At 38.7% G+C, this 15,879-nt stretch overlaps 1 protein-coding gene across 2 annotated transcripts; it reads left to right on the top strand.

Annotated features, from left to right (window-relative positions):
• The first annotated feature begins 12,236 nt into the window (after window positions 1–12,236).
• LOC132278838 (14-3-3-like protein) lies at window positions 12,237–15,125 on the top strand. Of its 2 annotated transcripts, none has more exons than XM_059780736.1 (2): window positions 12,237–12,910; window positions 14,538–15,125. In XM_059780736.1, the coding sequence occupies exons 1-2, from the start codon at window positions 12,476–12,478 to the stop codon at window positions 14,733–14,735; spliced, it is 633 nt and encodes a 210-aa protein (XP_059636719.1). In that variant the 5' UTR covers window positions 12,237–12,475; the 3' UTR covers window positions 14,736–15,125. The 2 variants fall into 2 exon arrangements, 1 of the variants encoding a protein (XP_059636719.1); XR_009471138.1 differs by lacking the exon at window positions 12,237–12,910 and adding an exon at window positions 13,629–14,458 and having other exon boundaries at window positions 14,538–14,676.
• Window positions 15,126–15,879: the final 754 nt, after the last annotated feature.

The raw sequence follows: 15,879 nt of genomic DNA, 5'->3' as shown, positions 1-15,879 counted from the left end.
TCTTAATGTTCAGGCGAAAGAAATATCATGGAGTATTCCCTATAAACTTCCTGCTGAATTGCTATACACCGAACTATATTGGGAGTGGTTAGAAGATGTCTTAACGCGTTTCCACGACTTTCTATCAAAACAACAACTATATGGTGCTTTATTCGCCTCCCTATTTTCCTATGATCGTCATGAAGATGTATTCAAAGCATTCCTTGAATGTTGGTGCCCAGCCACTAATACACTTCATTGTTCTATTGGCGAGCTATCAATTTCTCTTCGAGATTTATATATGCTAGGTGATCTCCCTCGCCAAGGAACAATTTATGATGAAGCTATTCCTTGTGCAGATGAACTATCAAGAGCTGGCAACAACAAAAATTATATCCCTTTGAGTTGTCAACACCTATTTTTGGCCTTCCACAGACTTTCCAAGAAGTATAAAGGAGATCAGAATGTGAAGATATCTGACTGGATTAATTTCTGATTTAAAGGTGCACCAAGACATGCCAAACCTTCAAAGAAATCAACAAAAAATAAAGTTCACCGCCCTATGAGGACTCAAAATCCGTCTGGTGTGATCCCTCCTGTCCGGTCGATGTCCACCAAAGAGAAATAAGTATTTATCAACCTTGGTGTAGATGAAACATCGAGAGACACCACTTATCTAGCTGCTTTTTTAGCATGTTGGCTCTGCAAATTTGCCTTACCTGCACACCCTGGCAACATAATTCGTCCTGGGACTTTCAAGGTCGCAAGTATGTTAGCAAATGGCTGCAACATTTGTCTTTCCATCCCAGTTCTGGCCAGTATTTACAGAGGCTTGAACGAGATTGTTTTCTCACCAGATCCTGGAAGCTGTTCTGCGATATTTCCTATTCACTATGTATTCGGATGGTTGAGTGAATATTTCAGAACTAATTTCACCATTCCTAATACCAACTATTGGCCTAGAATGACATTATATGCAGGCGAAGAAGGAGCAAGATACTTTGACCATTTTGAAGCCCAAAATTTATTCAGATCATGTAAAGGAATAAAATTAACTCGAATGGCTAAAAGATCTTCAAAAGAGCAACTTATTATAGATAATGGCAAGATGATAAAGGCTGACTTTGACACCCTAATCAATCTTCGATCATGTTATTTGACATTGCGCTAAAATGACCGTCTTATCATTGAGCCGTATAGTCCACACAGATTTAGCCGACAATTTGGGTACCATCAAGATATTCCTGGAAAATTAAAAAATAACTTTCGTACGTACACCTTAGAGGAATTTTTAAAGCATTGGAACTCATCCGTTCATTATTCTTCTGGTTGTGATGCGTTACTTCCTTCAATTTTAAGCCACCAAAAATCCTCAGTTACCAGAGCATATGCCAAATGGTGGTCCAGCGTATATATTGATCCATTTACACAGAAAGAAACTACCTCAAAGCAATCTAAACGCACGATTTCCCCACCAGAGAAACCAACTAAAATCAGGAAGGTTTTAATTAAGGGGCTGAAGTCAAATCTCCCATCTAAGCTAGTGCCAAAGTTAACCATCAAATCTCATAATGATTGTGACTTTCTTGGAGGATCTAGTAGCCATCACCAAACAGCAGAAGATGTCCCACCACTAATCAATAACCGTCGCCGTCGTCAGTTGTCAATGGAGTTAGATGAGGATGTGAAAGCTTATGATGAGGATCGTAACTGGAAGCATGTCACCGACAAAGTGAGACTTGAATCAGTACAGGAATGTGTTGCCACTTCTCGTGATCAATTTTTTACTGGGGTACCTAGCAGTTCATAACCTATACAGGTAACTGTTATTATATATATATATATATATATATATATATATATATATATATATATATATATTTTTTTTTTTTTTTTTTTTTTTTTGTACTGCAAATTACCATTATTTATTATTATTTGTTTAATAGATAAAAGACAGCAAGGGATTTCTTGGGGAAAATGTCGTCATTGTTGCTAACCCAACATGTAGTGAAGAATCTATTTATGGACCGTCTGCCTTAGAGTTGGCCACTGCGATAGGAAAAGGTACAGAGATTTCACTACAAAGAAGCAGAGTTACTCAACACTCGGATGTTTTCGGGGTTGCTGAAGTGACTAGTCAAGCTATGGAGGCGGTTGAAAATATTGGTAAAGATCATGTAACCTTCTTTGATTTTAAGAGAACAGGGTCCACCCTTGCATCGTGTTGCCCCTTCTGAAATGTCAATTTTCAATGCGGAAGAGATCGTTCTTGATGTTCATCGTCGTGCTGCTTTATTCTTTATTGATTTCATAAAGAATATCATACGCGATACTCCTACCGATAAAATACCGTCTCGAGCACCTAAACTTTAAACACTTTATGAAGGACTCGCAAAACTCCCTGGAAACCATTCAGCTTTGAAGAGGCGAATTGACTTATATACCAATAATGCGGCCAATTATATTGCTACATCTTCTTCATATGCCTGTATGATGACTTCAGACTCTCAATCCCAACGATTGGCCAGTATTGATGCACAGTTCACCAACGCTAGGTCTATAGAAGATGATGGTGCTAAGCGTATAAAATCACTTCAATCTAGTTTGAGTGAAGCTGAATTTAAAGAAGCTAGATTAGTGAAAGAATTGCAAGAAGCCAGAGAAGAGACTCAAGGGCTTAAAGTCCTCATATCGACAACGGATGCACAGTTATCTTAGAAGAAGGAAGCCATCACCAAACTTTGGGAAGATCGAAAATCAATAGAAGAAGCTAACGTCATCTCGAATCGCGATCTTGAAGTAGTGAAGCAACTGGAAGAGATATTATGGCAAGAACGTGATGAAATTATCGCTATGGAATTTTAGTATTGATCATTATTTTTTCCAAAAAAAAAAAAGTTGTAACTTTGAATTTTAGTAATAAAACAAATGATTTATTATCTCCATTTTATTTACAAAGATGTTATCATTATTTATTGTTTCACCGTTCACAGTTTATACTCTTGCGGGCCAGGAGTTTATAAAGAATTTTTTTTTTTTTTTTTTGGTGCACTGAACTTAGAATAAAAGTCTAAACTGCCTACGTACCCTCAAAAGAGGGATCAAGTCATCACGTAGTTCAATAGAGATAAGGGTTTTTTTTTTGTTTTTTTTTTTTTTTGTTTTGTTTTGTTTTGTTTTGTTTTGTTTTTTGCAATCACAGTTTTAACTCATGTAAGCCAGGAGCATAGTGCAGTTTAAGCTCGTACGATCAGGAGCATTTCCTTCATGGGTAGTAGCGCTTCAGGAATTTGCCATTAATGGGCCCCACTCTTACTCCGTCTTCATCAATAATGAGATATGCGCCGTTAGTATAAACTTCGCGAACAACATACGGTCCATCCCATTTAGATACAAATTTATTTCCCTTGCGATTTATGACAATCAGTCTACGAACAGCTAATACTAAGTCTCGAACTTGAAATGACCAAGGTCGAACTCTCTTATTGAACACTTTAGAAAGTCGAGCTTGATAACACTCTACCTGTTGTTGAGCTTCTAATCTCTTTCCATCCAATGCTTCCAGTTCTTGAAGACGTAAGATGGCATTTTCTTCACTTGTAAGACCTTCTTGTATGGCTATCCTTAATGAAAGGATTTGTCGTTCCAATGGAAGAACTGCTTCTACGTCATAGACCAGAGAATATGGAGTTGCTTGAGTAGGTGTCTGATGCGTAGTGCGGTATGCCCATAATGCTTCTTCCATTCGCTCATGCCAATCTCGCTTTGTTTGGTTGACTACTTTCTTCAATAGCTCACATAGAGTCTTATTGAATGCTTCTGCGAGACCATTTGCAGGGGCATTGTACATGGAGGATTTACGTTGTTTGAATCCAAATTTCTTACAAAGGTCAGTTACCCAACTGTTTTTAAAATTCGTCCCGTTATCAGTGACGATGTATCGAGGGACACCATATCGATAAATAATGTTGGACTTGATGAAGTCAACCACTGTTTCCTTTTTCACATGTTTATAGGGTGCAGCTTCCGCCCATTTTGAAAAATAATCAGTTGCAGCCAAGATATACAAGTGGCCTTTTGAAGACTTTTCTAAAGGACCAACTACATCTAATCCCCATGCATCAAACGGCCATGACGTCACAGTAGGGTGTAATGGTTCCGGTGGTTGGTGTATGAAGTTGGCATAGAATTGACAGGCTTGACACCTTTTTGCATACTCCAAGCAATCTTTGACCATGGTGGGCCAATAGTAACCCATTCTTTTGACGCGAAAGTGCAGCTTTGGACCGGATTGATGAGCTCCACAAATCCCAGGATGTGCCTCCTTCATTACATACGTTGCTTCATCATTTCCAAGGCAGCGAAGGAAAAGGCCCTCATAGGAATGCCTATACAATGTATCGTTGTACTAGATGAAACGAGGTGCTCGCCTTCATATTTCAGTCTTATGGCGTAGGTCTTCAGGAAGCTTTCCATGTTCCAGATAATCAATGATAGGGATTCTCCAGTCTTCTTCCTCTTGTGTCCAACAAGAAACCACATTACTTTCTTCAAATTTATCCTCCAAGACTTGTGGCAAGACCCATCTTTGACATACAAGAACATCAACCAGGTCTTCATCAGTTAACGCCAATTTTGTAGCCAAATTTGCCAAAGCATCAGCTATCCGATTTTCTTTTCTTGGAATGTGCTCTAGTATGACGCTATCAAACCGTTCTAACAAATGAGAGGCGTAACGATGGTACGGTACTAGATCATCTTTCTTAACCTCATATTATTTAAGAAGTTGGTTGATCACCAACTTAGAGTCTCCATATATTTCGAGGTCCGTGATGTTCATCTCATTCGCCATTTGAAGGCCGATAATCAAGGCTTGATACTCAGCTACATTATTTGAGCAGTTTTCAGCAAGTGCAAAAGAGTATGGAATGACATGTCTCTTTGGAGAAACAAAAACTACACCTACTCCAGCCCCATCTGATCGTGCTGCCCCATTGAAAAACATCATCCATGGAGGGAGGATGTCCACAAGGAAGACTTCTTCATCAGGAAAATCTTCAGAAATTTCCCAATCGGCTGGAATAGGATGGTCAGCTAAGAAATCGGCTAAGACTTGTCCTTTTACTGCTTTTCGTGGCACATAAATAATTTTAAATTCGTTGAACAAAATTGACCACCTCGCCAATCGTCCGGAAAGGACCGGCTTAGACATGACATATTTGAGAGGATCTGCCCTTGCAACAAGATGTATCGTATGAGCCAAGAAATAATGCCTCAATTTCTTAGAAGCGAAGACAAGTGCGAGGCATGTTTTTTCAATTGGAGGATAATTTCGCTCCGTCGGGGTGAGTCTGCGACTTAAATAATACAATGCCTTCTCTTTATGTTCTTCATTATTCTGAGCAAGTAAGGCACCCAGCGATTCTTCTTGCGCAGCAATGTAAAGTATGAGTGGCTTTCCAGGTACCGGTGCTCCCAATACCGGAGAATTAAGAAGGTACTTTTTGATGCTATCAAAAGCATTTTGGCATAATTGGTCCCAATTAAATGGAACATCTTTTTTTAGGAGTCGTTTAAAAGGCTAACAACGACCCGCTAAATTTGAGATGAACCGACGAATGAACGCAAGTTGACCTTATAAACTTCTAAGTTCACGTAAATTCTTTGGTGGCGGCATCTTTTGAATGGCCTCAATTTTATTAGGATCAATCTCAATACCACGATGACGTACAACATATCCCAGGAATTTCCCTGAAGTCACACCAAATGCACATTTAAGGGGATTCATCTTAAGCTGATATTTTCAAAGGCGATCAAAGACAGTACGTAAATCATGTAAATGATTTCTTCGTTCTTTTGTCTTAACCACCAAGTCATCAACATAATATTCAACAATCTTGTGGAGTATGTCGTCGAAGATCCTTTGCATAGCGCGCTGGTATGTTGCTCCCGCATTTTTTAGTCCAAAGGGCATAACTTTGTAACAATATATGCCTTTAGGAGTGCGAAAGGCAGTTAACTCCTCGTCCCTCGGAGTCATTCTTATCTGATTGTACCCAGAGTAACAATCCATAAAAGAGAGAGTTTCATGTCCAGTGGTTGCATCTACAGTGAGCTCAGGGATGGGAAGAGGAAAATCATCTTTTGGGTATGCCTCATTCAAATCACGAAAGTCCACACAGATTCAAATCTGTCCATTTTTCTTCTTCACTAGAACAATGCTCGAAATCCATGTTGGATATTTGACCTCACGGACAAACCCTACTTCAATCAATTTGTTGAGTTCTTCCTCTATCCTTGGAACTAGCTCTGGACGGAAGAAACGTTGAGACTGCTTAATCGGACGTGTCCCACGTTTGACAACGAGATTGTGCATTGCAATTTTAGGATCAAGACCGGGCAGCTCTTTGTATGTCCAAGCAAAGACATCCTTGTACTCAGACAATAATTTAAAGTAATCATTTTCTTCTGAGGGGTTTAGGAATGCACTAACAAAAACTGGTTTGGGTTGATCGTCAGTTCCTAAGTTAATTTCTTTGAGTTGATCAACAGTAGCCTGCCCCCCGTCTTCTAGTGTTGGTGGAGCTTTCTCGATATCATCTGGTTGTTCACAGTCAGGTTCCTCTTTGCATCAATCACATGGAATAAGGTTTCTGCTTGGAGCTCGCCAATAGTTAGCTTTGCCCGAATCATGCCGATAGCTCTCTGTCCTCCTTGGTTAAACCCTTGAATAATAAGACGGCTACGAGATAACTCGTCAATTGTGATGCCAAGATTTTTCATCGTAAATTTTGGCATTAGATTCACCGCCGAGCCACCATCAACAAGAATACGAGTAACTCTTCGTTCTTTTATATAACCGGAGACGAAGAGAGGACAATTGTGCGGCTTCAAACCCAACTGAAGATCCTCGTCCGTGAAAACAATTGGTGCACAACATGACTCAAACGTACCTCTGACCACTTCATCATCATCAGATTTTTCAATGATGGCTGTATTATGGTTCTCTACAGTCTGGACTTCATTTTGATCCTCGTTCTTCTCATCATTAAGGCTTGTTTTCTTAGTTGAAACCATGTAAGTTGTTACAACTTCGTCATTTAGGTATCCTTTTGGAAAGAACTCTTGCAAAGTAATAGGCTTCTGACTCTTTTTGCTTATAGAGGTGTGTGTAGTTGACTGTGTCTTCTTGACCCATTTTCTGTTATGGCCAGACTGTTTATGGTGATATTGGGGTTTCTTCTTCCTTTGCCCTCTGTCAGAATAATTAGTCTGAAAAATATCAGCTTGTTGCTTCCGTGGTTTCTTTCTTGTCACCAGAGTCCATCCTTCTTTATCATCCTGAGGAAAAACCCTTCCAAATGTTGAAATGTCACGTACACTCCCTTGGCCAATATAGATTGGCATTGGTTCCAATGAACCAAACTGGATAGTTGTGCAAGATACCTCTAAAGTTAAAGGTTGAGAACGAGCACTCCCCACGACAGAGGTTGTCAAAGTAGCAGTAGTATAATTTGAAGTTACAATTTCGTCTGTATCCAACAAGATTTTTCCTTGTTTTGCCAGATTCATCACCACCTCCTTGAAGATAAAACACTTCTCAATTGGATGACTGATAATGCGATGATATTTGCAGTATTTTGGATCGTTGATACGTCCCATCTCTGGAGGACGTTTGCATTCAGGGAGTTCTATAACTTTACTTTCAAGTAAACATTCCAAGATGCTAGGAACATCGGAATCGGGGAAGGGGTATTCTTTCTTCTCTAACTCCTTTAGCGTAGGACGCTGTCTCTCCCTTTCTTGAAACTGGCGAGGCTTTTTATCATCCTTCTTGTCATCTTTAACAGATATCTTGATTGGGGTGGTTGAGATAGCCATTGAATCTTTAGCCGCATTTTTTAATGACTTGTCGCCCTTCTTCCAGTCCTTCTTATCTTTGCGTGGTTCTATAGTCACGGGACTTTTGCCGTCATGAGATTTTATATTGATCTCCATGTCATGGGCACGCATAGCCAATTCCTCAAATGTGTGAGGTTTTATGCCTTGCAGAATGTAGAGCAGGCCCCAATGCATTCCCTACGTACACATCTCCACAGCAGATACTTCTGACAAACGGTCCTTGCAGTCAAGACTGAGGGCTCTCCACCGATTAATGTAGTCGATTACAGGCTCATCCTTCCATTATTTCGTGTTAGTCAACTCTATCATACTAACAGTACAACGAGTGCTATAGAACCTGTTCAAGAATTCTCGTTCCATCTGGTCCCAACTATCAATTGATTCTGACTTTAAGTCAGTGTACCACTCGAACACGTTTCCTTTAAGGGACCGGACAAACTGTTTGACTAGTAAGTCCCCCTCTGTTCCGGCATTGTTATAAGTCTCGACAAAATGGGCAATGTATTGCTTGGGGTTACCTTTTCCGTCAAATTGCTGAATCTTCGGAGGTTGGTATCCTACATGCATTCTCATACTGTCGATTCTCCTTGTATAGGGCTTTGAGTACATGAGAGTGCTCTGTGAGACACCATCATATTGAGCTCGGATTGTATTCGTTATCATATCTTGCAATTGTTCGACAGATAATGAAGAAACTGAAGAAGAGGTATGATTGGTTTGACCAGTCGCCTGTTCTATCCCCAGCGTCTGGTTTTAACTGGTCGCTTGTTCTGTCACCGGCGTCTGTTTGGGATTCTCCCTGTGAGTACCTTGTGCTGTAGAATTAGGATTCTCCGTTAGTATTGCTGTAGAAGATGTAGGTTTCCCAGACAGTGGTGGTGTGAAAGTTGCACGATTCCCGGATGGCACTGGTGTTTCACCGAAGGTCTGAACTTCCAATTTATTCATTAGTGTAGCGATTTGCAAGTCCTTTTCTTCAATAATCTTTGTGAGGTTCTCAATGGAATGAGCCATAGTTGCTAGTTGTTCCTCCACCGTAGCAGCTCCAGTCATCATAGCAGCAACCACATCTGAGTATGATAGACCTTGAGAATCCACGTTCCTTGAAGTGATTGATTGCTCCGAAGTCTGACGTGGTGACTCTGGGGTGAACCGACACTAGAGTAAGCATCATAGATAGAACGAAGTGAATCTGGTGGTGGAGCCTCCTCTGGAACAATGTCAAGGTTTTTGACATGTTGAGTTTTCACGTTCGCCGGTGTTGCAGGATTAGTTTTCACCACATCTTGCTGAAGTTTGAATGACGCCATCGCCTGGGACTTGCTACGTGTCACAGGGCCCGTCAAGGTACTTCCATCGCTTAATTTGGTCTTCGTGCCACTTTTCATGGTGGCTTTAACGTCGACCTTTGCAATAGCGATGTTCTTTTGGGCTTTCTTGTCTGTCTGAATCTTAGGGGGAGCCATAGAATCTGATAGAGAAGAAACTTAATGGTAGGAGAAAGAGATGAGAGGCAAAGGTGGTCCCACCGGGCGTGCCACAAATTTGTACACACAAATTTTGTAAGTCTGCAATAAAAACAAAATATGGAGCAAAATAGAATTTTATTAATTTATGAATGTGGAGTACAGTCCTTTGCAATATCTTTTACAAAAGAAAAATGGTCCTCTGATTCGATTTCCTTGTTTTTGGTTGGTTGGATCCAAGGGCTGCACGAGCTTGTTCTTGAATCACTGTGGAATTTGATGAAGAACGGCACGTTGTTGGATGTGCTTGATGTTCTTCGCTTTTGGGTTTCGATTCTGAATTTGTGTCTGAATTCTGAGTCTCTGAACTTCTGAATTCTGAATTTGTGTCTGAATTTGTAGACTTCTGAATTCTGAATCCTCTCCCCTTTTTTTCTTCCTCCATGCCTATATTTATAGGCTTCTTGGATTAATAGGATGATGACATGTGTCATCTCCTGATAAGGATAAAACTATAACTGGGCCGGGCCGGTTATATTGTGATAATTATCCTTAAAGATAATTATTCAAAATATATTTTATTAGGAATAATTATCGTTTCATTAATTATCTGGGCTGGGCTAATTAAATAATTTAAGTGGACCAAACCTGGTAAATTAAATAATTTATTTAAACATTAGGCCTATATTTAATGGGTCCATTCGTTAAAACCAAAGCCCACTAAATTTTAGTGTCTACAGGGCTAGAGTTAGCCCCAAGCATGCTTTCTATATCTTAAACTTGTGTATTATTGAGGGATTAGTGTTGTAATTGATGTTTTGACACTTTGATATATATAGATCTTGTTTATTCAATGATTTATGTGGTTTAATGCTTCCAATTGATCATTTCATTCCATTCATATGTTTATGTATGCTAGAATTGATGTTCATGTTCTTGTCTCTAGATTTTGTATTATTGATGCATGTCCATGTGAATTGATGCCATAGATTTAGAGATTGTCAAAACATTGTGCTTAAAAGAATGCTTTTGTAATTCTCTTGATGGTTCATGCTTATCTCTTGATGGATTGTGCCTCTCCCCTAGTTTATTTTCATGCTAATAGTGTAGATGTAGTGTAGTTGTAGTGTAATGTTAAATGGGAGGACAATTTATGCTTGTTGTTTGATGATCCAAGTTTTTGAATGCAATTAGCATATGTCTCTAATCTTGTGTTGTATTTGGATTATGAGCCTAATGAAAGGATTAATGACATGGTTTGATTTATTGTGCCTTTCACATGTTGTTTAGACAATATATTCTTCATTACTTAGATATATTGTGCGTTTCACATGATGTTTAGACAATACATGCTTAACTAGTCATCATTGCTTGTTGAATCAACCAAATACACACACACCAATATTGCAACACCCTAATTACCCTCATCAATCACTTGTCAATAATATAGAAATGCATTGCTTGGTGGTGATCTCTAAACCCCAAGACTCTTCTCTCTCTTACTTACTCTTAATTGCATTCTTTTGCTATTTCTTAATCTAATTTAGTTGCTCTTTAATCAACTAACCAACCAACCAATTGTTTGATCACTTGACCTACTAGCCCTAATTGCGATTCCACAATCAACTCTGACATTGCTTAATCCCCATAATCCTTTGGGACGATCCCTACTCACCCTTGCTACGTTAGTAGTAGTGTTGATAGTGGTTTTTATAAATTTAAACTTGACCCAAAAAGGCTTTCCTTGAACCGCACATCCACTACATCAATTTTGGCGTGTAAGAACGGCCCTTAGCCTCGTCACTTAACAACTATTAAAGCTCATCAACTTAATCTCTTTTTTTTTTTCCTTTCAAAACCAACATTACACACAAATATATACGTAAATATGTTCTTCCTTCTTCTTTCCCCAATCTCCACAATGGACGGCCGACACCACAATCTTTATCTCTCCATCACAATCTCCTCCACCATCTAAGCCCTTATTTCAATCTGGTGGTGACAATGGCTAAACGCTCAACTAAAAATAATCGGGATGGCTATCTGGTAATTGTGATGGCTATCAGAATATGTGATGGTGTTTAGATGACGAGACCCATGACCACGGATAATTCTTGGACACTTTCTTTCATCTCTTTCAATCTTGATTTTGCTGGAGAACTCAGCTAAATCCCTGGTTCTTTCAAAATGATTTGATCTTGAACCATGGTGTTTTTGAACTAAAAAGTTATTTACCAATTCATGGGGTTTTGCGATTTGGTTTGTTTACGACGATTTTGTGAATCAAATCTTGTGATTGGGTTTGGCGAGAGGTTGAGAATTTTGCAATTGGGTTTGCTTGTGATTGGATTTCGTCAATCAGTTCTAGTGATTCAAGGGGTTTATATGGAAGATGTAACGTTGGCATGAATATGGATAATGTGTACAGAACTATATATATATATAGGGAAGGATAGGAGTTCACTGTTCAATTAACATATTTTTTATTGACAGTATTTATCTGCATAATGAAGAAGATGAATATAGGGAACGATAGGAGTTCACTATTCAATTAACATATTTTTTATTGACAGTATTTATCTGCATAATGAAGAAGATGAACATACATATTAACTATATGAATCTATACAGAGAGAGACAGAAGGGTAATTGTCAGTTAATATAAGGGTACTATGGTCTTTTAGATTCATAAAGGTTGTATGATTATTTAATTAAATTTGGGTAGTCACGTGAGAGACAAGTGTGTAAAATTCGTAGGCTGGTCACCTGATTGGGTAAATTGCAACAAAAGTCCTAAGTTCAGGGGTTTTCTGCCAATTTGGTAGTCCAGGGTGTTTCTTGCTCAAATGGGCATAGTCGAAGGGGGGTTTTATGCATTTTACATCACACAACCCTTCCCGGGCCCTAAGGCCCAACGCTTATAGGCCACAGAAAAGAAAGAAAATATTTTTAGGGCAAATCATTTCAGCCTCACCAGTCGCCTCCATCTCTATTCTCGTTGTCGACTCTGAACTTGTCTCTCTTTCTCTCGCCTCTCTCTCTGTAAACTTCTCATTTCAAAATCAAACACCAAAACCAGATCTCCAACCATGGCGGTCGCACCTACAGCACGCGAATAGAACGTGTACATGGCAAAGCTGGCCGAGCGGTACGAAGAGATGGTTGAGTTCATGGAGATGGTGTCGGCGGCGGCGGACTCGGAGGAGCTCACGGTGGAGGAGCGCAACCTCCTCTCCGTGGTCTACAAGAATGTGATCGGCGTACGACGAGCCTCCTGGCGGATCATCTCCTCGATCGAGCAGGAGGAGAGCCGTGGCAACGAGGACCAGGTCTCCATGATCGGAAACTACAGATCCAAGATCGAGTCCGAGCTCTCCTCGATCTGCGACGGTATTCTCAAGCTGCTTTACACGAGGCTCATCCCTTCGGCTTCCTCCGGTGACTCCAAAGTCTTTTACCTGAAGATGAAGGGCGATTATCATCGTTATCTCGCTGAGTTCAAGACCGGTTCGGAGCCCAAGGAGGCTGCTGTGGGCACGCTCAATGCCTACAAAGCGGCTCAGGTGTGTTTCTCAGTCGCTCTCTATGTATCTCTATGTATACATCGACATGTATCATCTATGATTACATGACAATTGTCAAATTGACCATCGACTCAATTTTGAGTTGAGCACTATAGGCTCTGGTAGATCAGATCCAATTTGATTTCCTAATGAATATGTAAAGTGTGTTTTTGTTAAAAAAAAATATAATAATAAAAAAATCATGAATTTAGTTATAGAAATGTAGTAATTTTACTGAGCACATTTCACATGAATAAAATGAATTTTAGGTGTCATTAGATGTAATGCCCTTGGCCTAAATAAAATTCGATTCAACTCGTCTTGACTAGTCATACAGTTACACAAACTCTGCATTTGCACTTACGCCTCTCTCTCTTACACGCACAACATGGTATTTATAGCTCATTGTTATTTTCATTTTATTTGTTTCTACACATATGCACATGCATATACAGTATATAGTTTTAAAAGATATTGTTCTTCTGTTGACATTTGTCTTCTCATTATTGTTCGGTTGCATCTCAAACTTTATAATTTGGAGTGATTAATTATGTTAGGATTAGTAATTCTTAATGTAAAGACTTCCAAGTGTTTATCTGTTGTTTTAAAAAATGTTTTTGTAAGTTTAGTAATATGTGTAAACATATTTTTTGTAGGTACACTTTTTGAGAAGAAGCTAGAAAGCTCAGTGAAATGAGTGGAATCGGAAAAGGTACCTAGTTTGTTTATAAGTTATTATTTTATTAACCAGTATGTATGATAAAATCGAAAATTTATTACACATAAAATTGGTGGGCATTTTACTAATGGATGGAAGCTTAGGCATGAATTTTGGCATTTTTCCCCATTACATTATGCAGCTTTTCACGCAGTAGATGATGTTTTTTTAATACCACAAATGTCCCCAAACCCTTTTTAGTGGCATCCAGATTCGCCAAAGCTCTAAATGCATTCCAAATTTAAATACTCTGAATCACATGACTGAGTTATCCTGCTAGTATGCTGTCTTATCCCTTTAGTTCTACCGTATGTACATTTTGACCGGTATTATTTTTATTATTAAAGCTGATCCATCCGTGGATTTTTTTATAGTGAAGGGGACTGCCAAAATTTGACGGGTTGGGTGATTATTTGGTTTTAAGGGGTACGCTACCTAATAATAACTGGACTTATGTATCAGTCAAGGAATTTATGGAAGTTTGGTTGGATGCCAAGGAGGATTTAAATACTAAGGATGACATCCTTTGTTGGCTTCGGAAGTCTAAGGTTTGCGTGGTTGATAAACCAGAATGTTTAAATGGACTACTCCTCCACCTGGGTGTTATAAAATTAATGTCGACGGTGGATATAAGCCCATGGGGGTGGATGGTAGGGAGTTGTCGGGCTGGGCTGCAACATCCAGGAATTATATGGGAGAAGTGGTATACAAAGAATATGGGCCGTTGCAGTATATGGGAAGTTCGCGCCATGCCGAGATTATATCCCTTTTTAATGGTCTTAGCATGGCTAATTTGAGAGTGAGGGTTCTAAGTACAAAATGTTTTACGGGTAAGACAACATGTCTCTTGTTCTGTATATTTTTTTTGTTATTTTTTTTATCCTCACTTAATTATGGTGTATGTTGTAGGATGATTTGCAAGTTGCGCATACAGTTTCACAATCGGAAGACAAATTCACAAATTCTCTTGCTGATTATTTGGCAAAGTGTGGAAGGGATGACACGATTGCCAACGAGTTGAAAGTCAAAAGAATTACTTCGAAGGATCTCCACACTACAAGTTTCAAACTTTGTTCCGAGTATACCAGCTTGCTTGCTTATAGCTAATGTAGCTAAACTTTGTAGGATGATTTGCAAGTTTCGCATACAGTTTCACAATCGGAAGACAAATTCACAAATTCTCTCGCGGATTATTAGGCAAAGGGTGGAAGGGACGGCATGATTGCCAAGGAGTCGGAAGTCAAAAGAATTACTTTGAAGGATCTCCACAATACAAGTTTCAAACTTTGTTCCGAGTATACCAGCTTGCTTGCGTATTAGCTAATGTAGCTTACAAAGTTTTAGTCAAGCAAAATGCTTATTCCGACTAAAACAATGTAAATGTACAAGCTTCAAAGTATCAATGCTTGATTTATTTTGTAGTACATAAGATTTGTCTACTGATATGCTCCTCATCTCATTTATTTTGTAGTACATAAGAATGATGTGTTGTCTGCTGATGATGCCCTGGATAAATGATTTTGAGTTTTCAAAAGCGAACTAAATTGCTTACCTTAATTGTGAGAGACTTTGATTTCAGAAAGCACTCTTGACTCGATATTAAATAAAATTACTTTATGCACATTTATGTTAAAGTGCACATTATGTTTGTGTTTCCATATATAGATGGCTAAAACAAGAAAATCAAACTCCTTGTATTACAAAGAGAATGGATTTTGATATCAAGGGTTTATCACTGATTTTTTTTTAATGCATGTGCTTGAAATTATCTAAAATTGTAATGATTTAGTTTTCCAAACGCAACATTAAACTCTCTTTTTTAATGGCAGATTGTTGCATTGTAATTCCATTGATGGGATTGATAAATTGGTTATAGAATAATGGCTTTTAAATATCAACCTATCTCGGTGGAATGCTATCAATTGAATAGTTCAACAAATATGCATAATGTCTTTGACATGTTTTTGACGATCATCTGATAATTGAAAGTTATTTATGTTTTAAGGATAAATAAATAAATAAAAAATTCACGATGGGCAAAAGTTTATTTATGTTAATGGAGCCCCACATGCTAATTGAAAGTTATTTATGTTTTAAGGATAAATAAATAAATAAAAAATTCACGATGGGCAAAAGTTTATTTATGTTAATCGAGCCCCACATGCTGTGTCATTGCCATGCTCGTCCAATGAGTACAAATCTTTCTAAGTAAAATGGGTATTCTTATTAAGTAGGCATAGCAATGAGGTGT

The sequence above is a fragment of the Cornus florida genome, unplaced genomic scaffold (genome assembly GCF_030987335.1).
Source record: "Cornus florida cultivar Cherokee Brave unplaced genomic scaffold, ASM3098733v1 CherokeeBrave_3.0.0_Hap2_Chr10, whole genome shotgun sequence".
NCBI classification, from domain to species: Eukaryota; Viridiplantae; Streptophyta; class Magnoliopsida; order Cornales; family Cornaceae; genus Cornus; species Cornus florida.
The sequence above is the reverse complement of the archived record's forward strand: the minus strand, read 5'-3'. Positions and strand labels throughout refer to the sequence as shown.

Excerpts from the sequence above, each read along its gene's own strand:
- LOC132278838 (XM_059780736.1), top strand. The coding sequence starts at position 12,476 with ATGGCAAAGCTGGCCGAGCGGTACGAAGAGATGGTTGAGTTCATGGAG. Across the intron at positions 12,911-14,537 it reads ATGCCTACAAAGCGGCTCAG|GATGATTTGCAAGTTGCGCA; the intron begins GTGTGTTTCTCA and ends TGTATGTTGTAG.